This window comes from Ochotona curzoniae, unplaced genomic scaffold (assembly GCF_017591425.1).
Source record: "Ochotona curzoniae isolate NIBS_2020 unplaced genomic scaffold, NIBS_Ocur_1.0 scaffold_4701, whole genome shotgun sequence".
Taxonomy (NCBI): Eukaryota; Metazoa; Chordata; class Mammalia; order Lagomorpha; family Ochotonidae; genus Ochotona; species Ochotona curzoniae.
Genome location: NW_024467122.1, coordinates 60166283 through 60185893, shown reverse-complemented (window position 1 = coordinate 60185893; position 19611 = coordinate 60166283). Strand labels below are relative to the sequence as shown.

Below are 19611 nucleotides of genomic sequence, written 5' to 3'. Positions count from 1 at the left end.
TTTGTACTTTTTGATTTTTTGCTTAAAATATCATTATGTATTTCATAATGAAACAGCTGGGAAACTGAAGTATGATGAATGTAAACATCAATTTTCATTTAGACTAGAGCCGTTTCTACATGGATGGAGTGTCTCTGAGTTAAAAATTCCTTAAAAAATTCAAAATAATGTAATTATTATATTAATAATGAAGCTTTCTTATATTTGAGAATGTGAAATAAAATGGAACAGACACTGTGACCCATTTGCAATTTAACATGCCACAGTAGATAAAAATTATTCTGACACATTTTGTTTAACTATGGTACAAAACTGTACAAAATTAAATGTTCGGGTAATATCTTCAGTGATATCTATCTTTCAAAGTGTCTCAATTTTAGATGATATACACAGACACATGTACATATATAAGTACATGTGCACTGAGAAATTATCATGATAGTGAAATAAATTTGTATACTTTTGTGAACTTACATAAATGTACAGAAGCATTTCTTTAATTCATCTCTAATGAAGGTAAACTTAAGTAGCTAACTGATACCAGATATTATAAAAGCTAATAGGTATGTGAGTGATAGAGTGTAGGCTTGGTCAAACTATTTGTAATTAGGGAAGTATGTCATTGAAGAAAGACCAAGAAATTTTCCATTTTATAATTGTAAACTTTTCTTTTTTTTAAATAATAAATTCATTTTATTTTTGATGATGTTTACATAGTTGAGAAGGATGTGGGCTGATATGGACCACTGATTAGGGTGGGCAGTGTCAGGGAATGAGGGAAACTGGATGAGACTTTTTTCCTTAAAGATTTTAAATATAGAAATCGGCGGAGCGAAGATGGCCGACGTAGGAGGAAGGCTGTGAGGGAGAGTCTAGTGAGAGAGGGATAGAAAGCTACAGAAGCAGCAAAGAGGAACAGCAGGGAACCGCAGGGAGAGGTCCGTGAAGCTCCCTGGGACAGTGTGGAGCCAAAAAGATCCACACAACTCGGAAGAACAACGAGAACGGAGCAGGGCAAAGGCAGAGAAACCGACATCCCACTCCAGACCTGCTGAGTCACTTTTGAAAACGGCCTGACGGGAGACGCGGCCAGCTCGGAGGCGGGGAGATCAGGGGGATCGTCACCGGCGGGAGGCCTTCGGCAGCGGTGGAGGCAGACTGCAGCGGCCGGACCTTTGGTGAGCTGGGGGTTGACGTGGCAGCCTCCGCATTTCTTGCCCCCCGCTGAGGCTCCAGCCTCAGAACGCGGAGCAGAGGGCCGAAACTGTTGGGTTTGTGTGGAACTACGCACAGTGGTGTTGTGTTGGTGGCTGAGGGGGCCCCGGGAAGGCGCATCGGATGTCCCTGCGCTGAGGGGACCAGTGCGGCTCGGTGCGCAGAGGTAGCTGGCGAGGGTCTGGAGTCCCCCACATCCTGCCTGGTGAGTGCTTGAAACCACCAGGACTCTGATCGCCGCACCGAGCGGGCTGGGCGCCCCGCCTGCAGCAGCAGCACCTCCGTAGCGCAGGTTCAGGTGTCAGGAGAACTCCTGCAACAAACTGACACGGTGCGAACCTGCCGCCGTGAAGTCATTATAACAGGGCGCCCGGGCCACTCCTCCGCTAAGGGCCTGTGTGGGGGAGCCACACGGGAGCAGGGGCTCTGAACACCCACACACCACGAGTGGTGGATTCACTGCACAAGAGCCACGCCTGCAAAGTGCCTCACCCACAGTCCCGTGTGTGGGAGACGCACCAGGTGGGCTCTGAAAAACCCTGCAGTCCCTGACACGGAGAACGCAGGGAGAAAGCACATAAAACCTTCTACGCACTGCGGATTCCCGTGAAGGGAGCACACCCAGAGAGCGCCTCCATCCCGCCACGCCCTGGGGTGTCACACCTGTAGAAGAGGTGCCCAGAGTGTGCCTGGAATCCACTGGGCCCCCAAGGTGGTGCTCTACAGCCCCGGGCCCTGAGAACGCACCAACGGTGCCTTGAAAATTACCACGCCCGGCAACACCACGCCTACAGGCTCCAATCTCTACAGGAAAGCACCTGACAGCCCCTCAACACACGGGTCCATTTGCCTCACCAGAATACACCAACGCAATGGGAAAAACCACCAGAAAGAGTTGTGCTCCAGATGAAAGAGCCAGCACCCCACCAAACAAGGGCCAAAAGCCATTATCAATATCGACGATACGAGATGAAGACATGGAAGTGTTACCAACAAAGGAATTGATGAAAATAATGCTAAAATCTCTCAGAGACGTGGACACAAAGCTGGAAGACTTCCAGAACCGTATAATCACCGAAATACAACAAATCAAAACCAAACTGGATGCCCAAGATAATAAGATTGAAAGCCTCATCAACAGAATAAATGCGGCAGAGGAAAGGATCTCTGAAACAGAAGACACACAAAATGAAAGTGCCCAGCGAATTAAACAGCTGGAGACAAACCTCAGCAAAACTAATAAAATGATGCAAGAGATGAAGGATTACCTTAGAAAATTGAATATTCGGATCATCGGCCTCCCCGAGGGAGTAGAAAGAGAATCTGGGATGCAAGCAGTGCTCGATGAAATTATACAGGAAAACTTCCAAAACACTTGGAACACGAATCCACCCCGCATACAGGATGGACAGAGAACTCCCAACAGACATGATCCAAAGAGATCTTCACCCAGACACACGGTGCTCAAGTTCTACTCCAATGAAGACAAAGAAGGAATCCTGAGACAAGTACGAAGTAGAGAAAAGATCACATACAGGGGAAAACCCATCAGAATCACTGCTGACTTCTCCGAAGAGACCCTACAAGCAAGGAGAGAATGGACAAAGATCTTCCAAGTCCTGAAACAAAACAACTGTCAACCAAAAATAATCTACCCAGCAAAGATCTCATTTGTATATGAGAACGAAATCAGATACTTCAATAGCAAAGAAAAACTAGAAGAATATGTCTACACAAAACCAGCTCTGCAAAGTCTCCTTAGAAATGCGCTAGTCCCGGACAAAAAGGAGGCAAATCACAAACAAAGTTGGCAAATAAGAAGGTCTCCAAACTAAAGGCCGCACCAACAAGACAATTACATAGGCAACAACACACACACAACACAATCACATGGCAGGGCAAAATTGCAACCTCTCAATTTTAACTCTCAACACAAATGGTCTAAATTCACCAATCAAAAGACAGAGATTAATAGAATGGATCATCAAACAAGACCCAACCATCTGTTGCCTACAAGAAACGCATCTAACCAGAAAGGATGCAAAGAAACTGAAAGTGAAGGGATGGAAAAAGATATTTCACGCCAATAGACGAGAAAAAAAAGCTGGGGTAGCTATCCTAATTTCAGACGAGATAGATTTCATTCTAACCAACATCAAAAGAGACAGGGAAGGCCATTTTATACTGGTGAAAGGAATGATCCATCAAGAAGCAATCACCATCATTAATGTTTATGCACCGAATCTTAATGCACCTACTTATGTAAAGCAATTACTTACAGACTTAAGGGAAGACATAGACACCCGCACAATTCTTGTAGGCGATCTCAACACACCTCTAACAACAATGGACCGGTCTACGAAACAAAAACTCAACAAAGAAACAACAGAGCTCACACAAACAATAGAACAACTGGACTTAGTAGACATATATAGAACTTTTTATCCTAAGGCCACAGACTATACCTTCTTCTCAGCGGTGCATGGCACCTTCTCCAGAATCGACCACATGATAGGACATAAAGCGAATCTAAACAACTTCCAAAACATTAGTATCATACCATGTACCCTCTCAGACCACCATGGGATGAAACTGGAAATCAACAACTCAAAACTCCCCAGGAAGTATAGGCACTCTTGGAAATTGAACAATATGCTATTAAACGAACAATGGGTCAGAGAAGAAATTAAAGATGAGATCAAAAAATTTATGGAAACCAATGAAAACTCTGATACAACATTCCAAAACTTGTGGGACACCGCCAAAGCAGTGCTACGAGGTAGATTCATCGCAATCGGAGCCCATGTCAAGGCCCAAGAAAGACGCCAAATACAGGAACTAACCTCACACCTCCAGGATCTGGAAAAACAGCAGCAGAAGAGTCCCACACACAATAGGAAACAAGAAATCATCAAAACAAGGGAGGAGATAAACCAAATAGAAATCAAAAAAACTATACATAAAATCAACAAATCAAAAAGTTGGTTTTTTGAGAAAATAAACAAAATAGACACTCCACTGGCCCGATTGACCAAAAAAAAACAAGAGAAAGTGAGAATCAATAGCATTAAAGATGAAAAAGGCAACATAACAACAGACACTGCAATCATTAAGAAAATAATTAGAAATTACTACAAAGAACTGTACTCCCACAAATTTGAGGACCACCAAGAAATAGAAAAGTTCTTGGACTCCCACCACTTACCAAAACTCAGTCCGGAGGCAACTGCAGAATTAAATAAACCCATAACCGAGGCAGAGATTGAAACAGTCATCAAAGATCTCCCAACGAAAAAAAGCCCAGGCCCAGACGGCTTCACTACAGAATTCTACAAAACATTCCGAACAGAACTAACCCCAATCCTCTACAAGCTCTTCAAAACAATAGAGGAGGAAGCAACCCTCCCAAACTCATTCTATGAAGCTAACATCACCTTAATCCCAAAACCGGACAGAGAACCATCAGAGAAGGAAAACTACAGACCTATTTCTCTGATGAACATTGATGCTAAAATTCTCAACAAAATCCTAGCCAATAGAATTCAAAAAATCATCAGACAGATCATTCATCCGGATCAAGTAGGATTCATCCCTGGAATGCAGGGATGGTTCAACATTCGGAAATCCATAAATGTTATAAACCACATCCAAAAACTGCAAAACAAGAACCACATAATAGTTTCAATAGATGCAGAAAAAGCTTTCGACAAAATCCAACACCTCTTCATGCTAAAAACTCTAGCCAAAGTAGGCATAGATGGGAAAATCCACAACATAATCAAAGCAATTTATGAAAAACCCAATGCCAGTATCATACTGAATGGAGAAAAGCTAGAACCCTTCCCACTGCGATCTGGAACAAGACAAGGGTGCCCGCTATCACCACTGCTATTCAACATAGTCCTAGAGGTACTTGCAGAGGCCGTAAGACAAGAAAAAGAAATCAAAGGCATACGTATAGGAAACGAAGAAGTCAAGCTTTCACTATATGCAGATGACATAATCCTGTACATAGAAAAACCAGGAGACTCAATACAGAAACTGCTAGAACTTATACGAGAGTTTGGCAGAGTGGCGGGGTACAAAATTAACGAACGAAAATCAACAGCCATAGTGTACGCAAATAACACCAAGATGGAAGAAGATCTAACCAACAGGATACCATTCAAAATAGCAGAGAGAAGTATGAAGTATTTGGGAATAAATTTAACCAAAAGCGTAGGAGACCTATTCGAAGAAAACTACAAACTATTTAAAAAGGAAATTGAACAAAACCTCAAAAGATGGAATAACATCCCGTGCTCCTGGATAGGCAAAATCAATATCATTAAAATGTCTATACTACCACAAGCAATATACATTTTCAACGCAATTCCAATCAAATTGCCCAAAACATTCTTCACGGAACTGGATACAATGATTCAAGAGTTCATCTGGAAACACAAAAAACCACGAATAGCTAGAACCATCCTGAAAAATAAGAAGTTAGCAGGGGGAATCACAATCCCGGACCTCTGGACATACTATAGAGCAGTGGTTATCAAAACAGCCTGGTACTGGCACAAAGACAGAAAGGAAGATCAATGGAATAGAATAGAAGCACCAAAAGGGAACCCACACAAATACAGCCAATTAATCTTTGACAAAAAGACCAATGACAACTCAAGCAAGTGGGAAGGCCTCTTTAGTAAATGTTGTTGGGACAACTGGCTGATAGCCTGTAGAAACAAAAAGATAGACCCACATCTATCACCATACACTAAGATCCAATCTACATGGATAAAAGACCTAAACCTACATCCAGAAACCTTCAAACTCTTGCAGGAAAATGTAGGAAATACCCTGCAAGACCTAGGAGTAGGTTCCGACTTTCTAAGAAGGACACCAAAAGCAATAGCAGTTGAGAACAGAATAAACAAATGGGACCTCATCAAACTAAGAAGCTTCTGTACAGCAAGGGAAACAATCAACAAAGTAAAAAAGCAACCCACAGATTGGGAGAAGATCTTTGCACACGATATAGGCGATAGGGGGCTAATTTCCAGGATATACAAAGAACTTCAAAACAACCAAAAAACCAAAACAAACAAACCACTCAAGAAATGGGCACGGGAAATGGGCAAACATTTCACAAAGGAACAAGTCCAAATGGCAAACAAACATATGAAAAAATGTTCCAGCTCCCTAGCAATAAGGGAAATCCAAATTAAAACATCGATGAGGTACCACCTAACACCAGTAAGATTGGCCCACATAAACAAGAACACCAACGACGCTTGCTGGCGAGGATGCGGGGAAAAGGGAACCCTACTCCACTGCTGGTGGAGCTGCAAATTGGTACAGCCTTTATGGAAATCAGTCTGGAGAACACTCAAACAACTCAAAATCTGCATACCATATGACCCAGCAATAGCACTCCTAGGAATATATCCAAAACACCTGTTTTACGACAAACCAACATGCATCCCTATGTTCATTGCAGCACAATCAGTAATTGCAAAAACATGGAAGCAACCGAAATGCCCATCAGCAGAAGATTGGATAAGAAAGCTTTGGTTCATCTACTCCATGGAATACTACTCAGCTATTAAAAAAAACAAAATGCAGTTCTTTGTGGCTAAATGGGCCCAACTGGAAACTATAATGCTAAGGGAAATGAGTGAATCCCAAAAGATTAGATACCACATGTTTGCCTTGATTTAACCTGTAATTTTTTGTTTGGTTGTTGGTTATTTTTTGAACCGGTCATTGATACTGTCTCAACCCAGATGTTTCGAAGAATGGAACTTGCATTATTTTTAACATATTGTCTACCCATTACTATGTCAATTAATTCCATAATGTTGTATATTGATACTGAGGCCTTGTTGGGGCTTTTAACTGACCGGATCTTTACTCTGTTAGACCTATCTTCAGACCATAGAAGGTCTCCCCAAGAGGCCACTGAACTTATCTGGACAATAAGACGCTGAACTTTATGCTAGGCATGTGTTTGCAAGCAATGAATCTCAACTGAACTTGAACTATGGTTATGCAACAAGGTGGAGGAATCCACCATGGGGGGAGGGTTATGGGAGGGGTGGGGGGAATCCCCAGCGCCTATAAAACTGTACTACATAATACAATGTAAGCAACAATAAAAAAAAAAAAAAGTATAAAAAAAAAAAATAAATAAAAAATAAAAAAATTGATTAATAAAAAAAAAATATAGAAATCTACGGAGACCACAGAAAAGCATATAGACTAATACAATGAGTACTGATTTATGATTTTGATTTCAATATTTTTAAAATACAAAATGTGGAGCATTAGCACATCAAGCTTGCAGGGGCATTTAAAAGCTATTTTTCTTTTGTTTTCTGAACGACAGAAACAGCATTCATAGGCACATTTCACAATCTTCAGTTTGATTATCCCAACACAGAGAATTCTGTCTAAAGTTTTCAGACACTGATTTTAAAATAGCATTTTAGCAATGTATTATTCCTTGATTATTAACGTATGTTTTCAAGGAACAGTTTATCTTGATTTTGGGAGTATTTATAATCAATAGTAAGTAGAAATCACTGCTTTCAGAAAATGGTAGTAAGTTTTCTGGGCAGCACAATAACTTAAGAAAAAGAAACATCTAGAATTCCCAAGAACCAATGGGACAATCTGTCCTCAAGGTGCTGTTAATAAGAGGTAAGAGGTGTTTTAGAGAGAACACTGGTAGGATTCTTTAGACTTCCCTTTTAAACTTGTCAGATAGTGAGGACTATTTTTGTTTGGGTTTGGGGTGGAGATTTGGCATTCCTTAAAAGAAATTTAGTACTTGCTGTTCCAATACCTCCCAGCTCCCAGTGCTGCTCTTAAAAATTCTTACAGAGTTGCTAATGTAATTTCTGCTATATAAAATGATGAAACAAAAAGTGTTCCTTTATCTGCCATGAAATTAGTGGTATTATAATCCAAATAACTTTAGGGCCAGATGTGATAACCTAATGGTTAAATCCTCACCTTGCATGTGCCATGATCCCATAAGGGTGCAGGTTCAGGTCCCAGCAGCTCCACTTCCCAAATAACTTTGGTTTATTCCGCTTCTGTTATGTCTTGCTGACTGGGTTGAAATGCTGGTTTGGGTTTTATAAGTATCCCTCATTTATAAAAATGGGACTATATTTGAGGTTGGTGTTGTGATGCAATAGATTGAACCACTCCATATAATGCCAGCATCTGATATGACTGATTGTGGGTGTCTTGGCTATTCCACTTCTCATCCAGCTTCCTGCTAATATGCCTGAGAACTTAACAAAGCATGCCAAGTACTTGCACACCTGAATCCATATAAAGGAGACCAGGAAGAAGCTCCTGGCTCCTGGGTTCAGCCAGGTTCTCCACCTACTCCTCTCCCACCCCAGTCCCTGGACCACACCTTTGGCTTTAATGGCTATTTGGACAGTGAGCCAATGAATGGAAGATCTCTCTCATTATCTCCATTTCTCCCTCTGTTTCTATAAATTTGCCTTTTCAAATAAATAAATACATCTTTAAGAAGGGAGGAGAGGAAGCTAAACTAACAGTTACAGTCAAAAGCAACATTATTCCATATATTAAGCATCCTTCTCAGTTTATTTGAAAATTAAAATATAAACACTTATTTTAATGTTGGTTCCAAATAAAAAATATGTACTTCTATTCATTAACTTTTAACTCTTTGGTCTTCAGCTTCACCATTCTATGAGCATGTGTATTTTCAGTTACTAATGTCTGTCTTTTCCCCATCAACATGGAAAAACACAAGTTGGCTGTAGTGAATCCTGCATTTAAATTACTTCCAGACCAGAGAAGTTTTAAAAGCGTTTATTGAGTTCCCTTGCTATCTTTTTTATAAAAACAGAAAGTAAATAGTTTCCTATCTATTCTTTTGAAGTAAAACTTAACTGACAGCAACTGAACAGACATTTTTTACTTACCACATTTTCTTTATCACAATAGGAATTGAAATCATTTTTGACAATCGCAGCATACTGGAGCAGCACTTTGTTGATTGTCTGTGAAAGAAAACATCATGACATATATTCAGGAATGTATATAGCTGTTGTTTGTTTTGCTTTGTTTATGAGATTGCTTGATTAATTTGAAAGACAGGGTGACAGAGGTAGATACACTGAAAGGAAAAGATCTCCCTTTTGCTGGTTCAGTCTCCAAATGCCTGCAGATGCTGGTACTAGGCGAGGCTCACGTCAGGAGCCCTCCAGGTCTCGTGTGTGGGTGGCAGGAATCTGAGCAGCTGATCCATGATTTGTTACCAGTCAGGTGCATCAGCAAGTAGTTGGAATTAAAGCATAGATGAGCCAGGATGTGAATCAGGCATGAGATGTGAACATCCCAAACAGGGCTTTAACTTTTTCCCAGTACATAACTAAACATATTTACATTAACTTGGTTAATGCTGAGTCATGCATATTTTTCAAATACTTTTCTTCTTTCTGAAAGGGAGTCATACATAGAGATCAATTCTACATCTTACCAATAGAATGATCTTAACCAACAGAATGATCTCAATAGAACAGATTTTGAATAGACTAGGCTATTCAAAAGACAGTCATCATAGTGCTAAATGCAACTGGAATAAATCCATATCGATTCTGTCCATTTTACACTGTCTTCTCCATGGTAAATTTGTTATTTTCCAAGCATATTGATGACCTTGTGATTACCTCCTCTATGCTTAAATAATTATCAGTAATGGTCCCTAATCTTTTTTTTTTGTACTAAATAGACATCTTTGGCTTTGAAGTACTGTTTTATATCTTGTCATCCTTTTCCATTATTACACCTACCAACTTAAAATTATTTTAATGCTCAATTTTTTTTAACATTTTCTAATGCTTTAAAATATCTTGTTTATAAGTGGGGTCAGAAAGTTCCTCTACAATATCACTTGGTACTGGCTACTCAAAAGAATTTTCTTTAATAATGAGTTATAGTAAACACTAAGACACCCAGTAAAATCTGAAACTTCTGTTTTCATTACATTGTGGCATTTTTTATACTTCAATATATTCACCATTTATTTACTAGATATTTAGTAATGGATTGCTTGTTAAAATGACTGCAGAGTCATTGCCATTATGCTATTCTTTGTATCATAATTTTTATTTTTCTAATAAATATTGCTGAGCCTGAGGTTTCCCTCTATTTTCATTAATTAGATGAAACAAAGAAAAATGAACCATGTTAATTAAATTTTATTTATTTAAAGATAAGTTGATGAGTTTGCATGCTACTGCTTTTCATATAACTTGAAGTATAATGAGCTAATGTGAATGCGAATTTCATATTAATGATGAACTAACAATAGCAGTAGATATGTGTCATCTCTTTTCACAGAAAAGTAAAGGCTTTAATTTTCCTTTTTGTACAATATGCTAGTCTGACCTTTTTGAAAGTGTCTGTAAGTCAACTAGAGGAAACACTCCATGGAACTAAGATGAAAGAAAGATGCTTAAACAATAAGCCTGAATTTTCATATCAAATGTGACCATGGACTTGCTTTACTGACTTTTAAATGTATAATAAAAATCTAAAATGAGTGATTTCACACAGATAAAAAAATTGGTAGAATTACCAATTCTATGTGCAATTCTATGGTGCAATGTGATAACATGCACCAATTTAAACAGAAGTTGACCTAGAAAAATATCAAATTCTAGCAAGGAATCTACTAATAGGTCCAGGAAAACAGATGGCTAATCAGGCTGTAGTTTCTTTCAAAAGCACCTATTCAAAGTATATATTATGCATAATGCTGAGTTATCGTAGACTTGCCTATTCCATTCATGCACACAAATGCTATTTCTTAATTCACAGTTTCTTCTTAATAACAGTGTAAGCTTCAAGAATTATTCTGCAATTTTGCACAAATACAGGATATTATCTTGACTTCAGAAGCTTGTTGTAACTCAAATATTATATCTTATTCAATATTTGACGTCACAAAATTCCATAAAGACCAGTGTCATTTGGAAATCCGCTGAGTGACTCGTTGGTCAGCTCTCTCTCTCTCTCTCTCTCTCTCTCTCTTAATACACTTGATCTTAGCCAAAAGGCTGAAAAATGACTTTTCCTTTTTTTAAGGAGGATGAAAGGGAAATTCTGACATGCACTTGAGAGCATTTCCAAAGTATATCCCCCCTGGTTAGAGCTTGGCTTTACTTCATAGGAAAATGATTTTCCCTTGAAATTTTGCTTAGAGAAAACAGATTCTGGGATTTCATATCCAATAGCCTGAAAATGCCAATGGGTTAGTAAATCAGATGGTTTGCAGCTGAAGCAGCACACAATCGCAGGGGACATAGTGCTTCCATAAAAATGGCAGACACAATTTCTTCATTGATATACAAAGTGCAACTAAATGGAAATGTGCAATGCGCAGTTCAGAAGCAGTGTCAGTTTCATCATAATGTATCCAAGCAAGTAATCAATATCAGACTTTTAGTTATCAATTAGTAACAAGAAACTGCCAGACATGTCTCATAACTCACTTTTTCTCATAGCATGAGGCTGGGATTAGTAGCAGAATACATTGCCTAGGCACTTGGTGGAAAAGCAGATTCTCTGACCCGTTCCCTGATTCGCTGGTCAGCAGTATGAGGTGAGTCTCTGCAAGGTTACATTTTACTAAGCTTCCAAATGAAGTAAGACATATACTATTTGAGAACCAGGGTCCTAATACATGGTAATGTGGAAGTGACTCTTCAAGGGCAACTTGCTGGTGGAAAAAGGGCCTATCAAACGTTTCAAGCTAAGATGCCCAGATGTAGGGTCTTAGGTCATGATTTTAACTTTTGCAGCCTGTACATTTCCAAGTGAGGACAGTGGAGAGAGGAGATGGGGACAGAGCAGACAGCCCGGTGGAGGTTAAGAATGCACAAAGGAAAAAAAAAACAACTAAAAGAACAATGTACACAAAGAGATAAGCATGAATGTACCATGAATATAGCAGGTTCTTTGATAGAGCAAAACGTCTCCTATTCAAAGAGCCCTGCATTAAATAAAACAAAAGTTTAACAGGATGGTGGCAGGAAAGCAAATGATTCTGCAGGCCCGAAAGGATCAAATAGAAAAATAAAATGTTTCCTGATTTCACAGGACAAAATAGTTGGAACATCAAATAGGATAGCTATAAATGAGCTAATCCCACACATGTAAACACACTATCACTTCCAGTGGCTCCTTTCAGCATACTGCTCTTATGACCAACATGAGCTCTGATTCAAAATCCACCTTAATAACTCACATGTTATGAACAAAACAATGCAGCATTAAAGCAATACAAGGAAGAGGAAATGATTGCATTGAAATAACAGACCTGACATGATTGATTCCACTACGTCATGTGTTCCTTGGTATTACATGTGTTTTCTGATAAGATTAAGGATATAGAGATAATTTCTATTACTTGTAATATTTCCTTTGAAACATTTGGCAAAGGAGTAAGTATGGAGTAAGCTCCTGCATCCTGGCTTGACTTGGCCCAGCTCTGGTTGCTGCCATCTGGGAAGCGAACTAGCACATGAAAGATTCTCCCATTCTTTTTCTCTGTCTCGCCCCTTCTTCTCTCCCATTTTCTCTCCCTTTTCCCACTTCCCTGTCTCTGACTTTCAAATGAAAAAACAATCCTTTTAAAATAGACTGATAACTCCAATAAACATAAGTGCAAGAAATCAGATTGCAAATGTGCAAACTACTAAATTTATTGAAGCGAATTGCAAATTATATTGGGATAGCAGTTTTTTTACATATATTTTTTAATTGCATTTCATTTTATAACAATGTTTCATAGGCTCTGATGTTCCCCCTTCCTCTTCCCTTGCCCTCCCCCCATGGTGGACTGCTCCACCTTATTGCAGTATTACAGTTCAAATCTAGTCTTGTTTCTTTCAATGCAAGCATGTGCCTTGCATAGTGTCCAGTATCTTATTGCCCAGCTGAATTCTTTAAAGTAGAGTAAAAATATAAAACAATAGTGTCTTTAAGGCTGTCGTCCTCCCAGAGAGGAAAATTCATCCATTTAACTTACCTTCGCAAATCTTCTCATTAAGTGAGATAATGCTTCAGGATTAGGGCATTCCAGTTTTCTAATAATCTCAAAGCTCTGGTTAAGCTGAGCAAAGACATCAACCACAGAGCAAGAGAAGAGGGCATGATCAGATGTCTGCTGGAACTGAGGGGAGAGGAGGCAAAACCAGAGTAATAAGCATATTATGCAGGATGTGGAAAGAGTCCTCATCATTTCACAGGAACAGCTGAGCCTCTCATATCATTTACACACATTTATCAGAAATAAAGTGCTTAGATACTTGGAAATATTTTACCTGTTTTTTTTCTAGAACATGTAATGAAATGAATATATCATTGTTCTTCTGCTGAATTGTGGGACTGGCTTTTGTATATTGGTTCTTTCCTACAGGCATTAAGATCTCTTAGCAAGCAAGTTGTGACTGATGACTGAGCCTTTCTGCAGAGGCTCCCGGGGTGGGGCTAAGTACTTCTAATGTAGAAATCCTGGCCAGCCTCCAGGATCAGAATCATGCTCTGCACAAGCCTAAAGGACTTAGAGGTAGAGGCCAATTCAAGAAGAATAGAAGAGTGTCAGGATCAAGAGTAATTGATGATTTCTGTTTCATTTTTAAATTTAAGAAATTCCCCAGGCTATTGACTAGCCTTTAGAAATTATGCCCTATATTTATTTGGAAATGGCTACCAAAATGCATTTGGGTGGAAATAATGAGTTCTGGTGTTTCACAATAGAGTAGGATAACCACAATTTTGACAAATGAAGTGGAAGGGGTATTGGCCTAGTACAATTGGTTTAATTAAAATATTGCACAATACCCCATGAAATACGCAGATAATTTATGTTGTTATAATATCTCAACAAATCATTTACAATTTTTTATTTTTGTCACCAGTGTTCTAAAACTGAACAAGCCTACAAATTCTTGTAGCTTAGAAATGAGTCATGACAATGAACAGTCTGACAGCATTTGAACTCACCCCGTCTTTCTTGTCTCTTCCCAGTGCTCCATGGAGGAACTCCATTGACACGTCTTCATTTTCATCCAGCCACTGCATGACAAAAGGTTCAAACCACCTGAAAAACATGAGAAATGTAACACATCTCCAAGAATATTACTGGTGTACAACTTGCAGGAATGTCGTTATTTTCCTCTATGAGGGTAATTCAGGACCACAAATCTCCCTTTGGGGGCAAAACGAGTCAGAAACCACTTGGGATTCCCATATCATATCCCATTTTTGAGCACCTGAGTTTCAGACTCTGCTCTATGACAAAGTTCAGCTTCCAATTCTGGGATTTTAATGTGTTACCTGAAAGGTAGCAGATAATAACTCAAGTTTTGGGTCTCTGCTACTTATGTAGAAGACCTGCATTGAGTTCCTGGATCCCAGCTTTGGTTGGCCCAACCCAAAATACTTTGGGAATTTGCAGACATACTGAGAAAGATCTTCTATCCACTGGTTCATTCTCCAAATGGCTACAACAGTCAGGGATGTGCCAGACTGAAGCCTGGAACCCAGAACACCACGCATGTCTCCCATATGGATAGCAGGGATCCAAGCACTTGCCATCATCTGATTTCTTCCTGGATGTAGCAGAAGGAAGCTAGATTGGAATTACAGAAGCAGGGACTTAGAGTAGCAATCTAATATGGCATGTGAATATCCCACACCACAGCTTAATCATTTTGCCATAATACCTATCGCTAAATATCTTTTAGTTATTATTTCATACATATTCAAATTTGGATGTTTTCTTGTGTACTGTATTTTTATTTAAATTTCTAGGTGTGTGTTTGTCCTATAAAGATAGCATATTTTTTGTTTATGTAACCATTATAGCTTTATGTTCCCCATTTGTCTTTGCATAGCATGAGACTCTCAGCATAATGTTAATAAAAGCGATACTTTCACATACCTTACATTTTAAACTATTTATTTACTTGAATTATAGAGCTACAGAGAGAAGGGAGAGAAAAAGAGAAAGGGGAAAGCTTCATCTGGGTCTTCTACATAGGTGGCAGGCACCCAAGTGCTGGGGCCAACTTTTACTGCTTTCCTAGGCTCATTATTAGAGAAACGGGGCAGCCAAGACTTACCAGTGCCCATGTGGGATGTGGGTGCTGCAAGTGGCAGCTGAACTCACCATGGCAGTGTTGGTCCCCTGTTTCATTCTTGACATACGCAAAGGTATTCAAGTTTTAACAAAATACTATGCCTGGTACAACATTTTTAGGAATTTCCTTAAACATGAAAAATTGCTTCATATGATTTAAAAATATTTATCCAGGAGTGGTGTGCAATGGCACAGCATCCACTGCTCATACTGAAATCCTGGTTTGGCCCTGGCTACTAACTGCTTCTAATCCAGCTTCCTGTGAATTCACCTCGGAGACAGATGATCTCTCACTTTCTGTATCTCCCTCTCTGTTTTAAAACCAACGAATGGATGAATAATAAATAAATAAATCTTTCAAGAATGTTTGAGCAGTTATATTACAGCACTCTTGGAGTCTGTATTAGATTTGTCTTAGAGATATTAACCTTTGGTCATGGATTCTATTACCTATTATTTTCATGTCTTTTTTTTTTTTTTTTTAATTATGTTTAGGCCAAAAGCTGGTTGGCTTTTGCCTTTATTTGTCACATTCTCAGTAAGAAATAGTAGTGATGCTGTGCTAACTTCCAAAAATGATTTGGGTATTTTTCCTTGACTTTTATGTAACAGTTTATATAATGCTTTTGATATTTTTTCCCTTTGGAAGCATTCCATTTGGCACCAACTAGGCCTTACATTTTTACTTGAGACATGATTTTTTTTCTTAATGAAGAATTCCATTTTTAAAAATAGCTTAGGTTCATTCAGATTTTATATTTTTCCTTCATCAGAGCTTAGTAAGTTCTATTTTAAAAGGAATTTGTACATTTGCTATAAAGTTCTGACTATTCAACCATATGTTTTCTTCTTATCTTTGTAAGTCTTTTTGATGCTGTATTTCTAATAATAGTAATTTGTGGCATCTCTTGTTTTATTAATTGGCCTTTAAAAAGACATTTTGATAATGTCAGGGCTTTCAAAAACCAATTTGTGGCTTTGCTAATTTCTTCTTTTTAACATTTCTATTTTATTTTTACTCTAGGTCATGCCAAGCATTTCATTTCTCTTTTGCTGTGATTTCATTTTCTGTCGTCAGTTTCTTCTGGTAGAGACTTACTGATTTTCTATGTTTTCACATTTCATACAAATGTAATTAAAGTTAAAAATTTCCCTTTTTTCTGTTTTCAATGTGTTCTGCAAATTTCAATATAACATTTCATTTTTGTTTATTTAACATGTTTTGTAATTTAAACTATTTCTTTCTTTTAGTCGAGAATTTTTTAGAATAGTCTGCTAGATTTTCCTGTTAGGTGATTTTCTAGTCATTTTCTGGAATTGGTTTTTGCCTTAATTCCATGGTAGTCCTAGAATATATATGTTCACAGTCCTTTAAAATTCATTGTATTTGCTTGGTGGACCAGAAGACAGTATATTTTGGTAAATGGCATGCTTGCTCGACAACACTGTGCATTTTGTCATTGTACATTCAATGAAGGGCCCTCTAAAGCTCACAGGAAGTGTGCGGTATGAAGAATGATTCATTGCTTTAATCTTTTGCACCAAATACAATTGACCCTTTTAGCTACATTTACACGAACATTTAAAGTGCCCCAATGTATGCATAGTTGGTTTATGTGTGTAAACAATGTCCATAAAATTATAGGTAGATCTTCTGGATATTCAATACAGATTTATGTAGACATAGAGCTACAGAGAGAAATCCTTAAATGTATTATTTATATTGTTTAAACTTCTGTTTTTCTTATTGATGCTTTGTCTGATTTTTTCAATCTATTGCTGAACAAATGTCATCTTCACAAAGGATTTTGGATTTGTTGGTTTTCTTTTGTTTCTGATGATTTTTGGTTTTTATATTTGGCCAATACATTATATAATCCACAAACTGAAAAATGATATATTTTTATGAAATTCATCCTTGAGTCATCATGAAATACTACTTATGTTTTATTTAATATCAGTGTAGCTTAAATAAAATGTTTGGTTTAGTTTATGTAAGTATAGTTGCATCAGATTTATTTCAAATTTTTTTTCACAATTAGGCACTCATTAGTAAGCATGATGTTTTGGATTTTGCCATTTTATGTGGTATGCTAGATTCAATTGATTTGAATGTTAACCTACTGAAATTTAATCATTACACTGAGTTTTAAATTTAATTTTATTGCCCAATTCCCTCACTTTCCTACCTGCATTTTTGAAAATTTTTTTCTTTCACTTTATTCCTTTGCCATTTTTCTTACTAATACATGGGGTGGGGGGTTACACTGCAGATTGCAACACACATCTGTGATGTTGGAAGCTTTTTCAAATAAGTACATATCTTTGCCATAAACGAAAGGATCTTAAAATGTATTATTCCATATCATGCCTACTAATGCTATTCATGTATGTTTATTTTACAGGTATTTTATCATCTAAAACTTTTACAATATATTCTAAAAATATTTTGCTTATTTTTATTGGAAAGACAGATTTACAGAGAGAAGGAGAGACGGAAAAAGTTGTTTTCCATTTGTTCACTCAAAATGGCCACGGCAGCTGGAGCTTAGTCAATTCAGGGCCAGGAGCCAGGAGATTCTTCTAGATCTTCCATGTAGGTTCAGGGTCCCAAGTTATGGGCCATCCTCTGCTGTTTTCCAAGACCATCAACAGGGAGATAGTTGGAAAGTGGAGCAACCTGGACAGGTGCCATATCGATACTCATATTAAATGCTGTTTCTAGCAGGTGGGATATTAGCTAGTTGAGCTATTATACTGACTCCAAAATCACTTGCATCTTAGCAAATTAATATATTTTAAATTTTGATAGTTTATTTATTCTTCCAAATGCTTTCCATTAACTTTTTTCTTCTTTCTGTTACACTGATGTTATGAAAGGTCATTTTCCTTTAAAGTATGGTTTATGTTTTTGATAACAATCTGCTGGGAACATATTTGTTGTGTTTCTGAGATTTGTATGTCTTTATTTCAGTTTATGTTTGTAGCAACATTGTACACACATAGAATTTACTTGTTATTTGCTTTCTTTGTGGACTTCAAAGATGATATTGCATTGTATTCTGGTTTCAATCACTACTTCTGATCGATTTGCCATTTTATATATCCTCTGGAGGTAAAATATTTTTCCTCCTTCAGTCTGATAAATTTTAAGATTAGTCTGATTCTTTTTGGTTTTAATTATCTCTCAGTAGTTTTTCTTGAATTTATCTTTCTTAATATTTACACAACTTCCTGATCTATAGCTTCCTGGTATTTTTTTATCAGTTCTGATATTTCTCTGATACTATTTTTCCTCTGCTTTACTTTTCTGGTATTCAATTCTATTCATGTTAGTTCTTTATTTTTTTGTGCTATATAACCTTCACTTTTTAATATTTTTCATATCTTTTTGTTTCTATGTATTTTACACAAATGTCTTTCCATAATTTTAGTCTGTTCTGTATCATGCATATTTATAAACTTATCTATTACACTTTTCATTTTATTTTAGTTCTACAAGTTCCATTTTATTCTTGTTATAGATCTCATTTTTTTCTGTTAAAATTCTCCAACATTTAAAGTATGCAACATAATCTCTATCTTATATCTTTCTAATATTTGCCATCTTTTTCTTCTGGATTCTAGTATACAGTCCTGGTGGTCATTTTGTTGTTGCTGCCAAGTATCTTTTTTTAAAAGATTTATCTTATTTTTGTTTGAAAGGCACAGTTACAGGGAGAGAGAGATCTTTCATTCACTGGTTCACTCCCCAAATGGCTGCAATGGCCAGAACCAAGCTGATTCGAAGCCAATTTTCTTCGGTCTCTCACATGGGTGTGGGGTCTCAAGGACTTGGATCATCCTCCACTACTTTTCCAGGCCATAAGCAAGGGGCTGGATGTAAAGTGGAGTTGCCAGGACATGAACTGGTGCCCATAGGGGATTCCAGTACTGTAGGTAGAAGCTTAGCATGCTAGGTCATAGCGCTGACCCTGTTGTGGCAGATTATCCATTGTCTATAAACTTGAGCCCACTAGTTGCACACTTCCTTTAAAAAGTATTTAAATTTTTCTTTGTAGACAGAATGCAAGGTAAACAGCTTGGTTGAGACAAGCTTGAGGTCTGGCTGGTCTTTTCTGATTTGCACATTTTTCTAGGGATCTCCCCTGAAAGCGTGGGGGTATTCATAGTCTTCCTTTCCTTGTATAAGCCTTAACCTCTAATTTAACCCT

The 19611-nt window shown here is 37.8% G+C and overlaps 1 protein-coding gene across 2 annotated transcripts in view; it reads right to left on the bottom strand.

The window, feature by feature from the left end:
* Nucleotides 1-19611, bottom strand: part of UNC13C (unc-13 homolog C) — a 500819-nt gene that overhangs the window by 112990 nt on the left and 368218 nt on the right. For both annotated transcript variants that reach the window (XM_040969448.1, XM_040969449.1), the window contains 3 exons: nucleotides 14260-14356; nucleotides 13283-13426; nucleotides 9171-9248 (listed from right to left, as the gene is read on the bottom strand). In XM_040969448.1, coding sequence (XP_040825382.1) covers nucleotides 9171-9248; nucleotides 13283-13426; nucleotides 14260-14356 — 319 coding nt within the window. The remainder of the gene's footprint in view (nucleotides 1-9170; nucleotides 9249-13282; nucleotides 13427-14259; nucleotides 14357-19611) is intronic.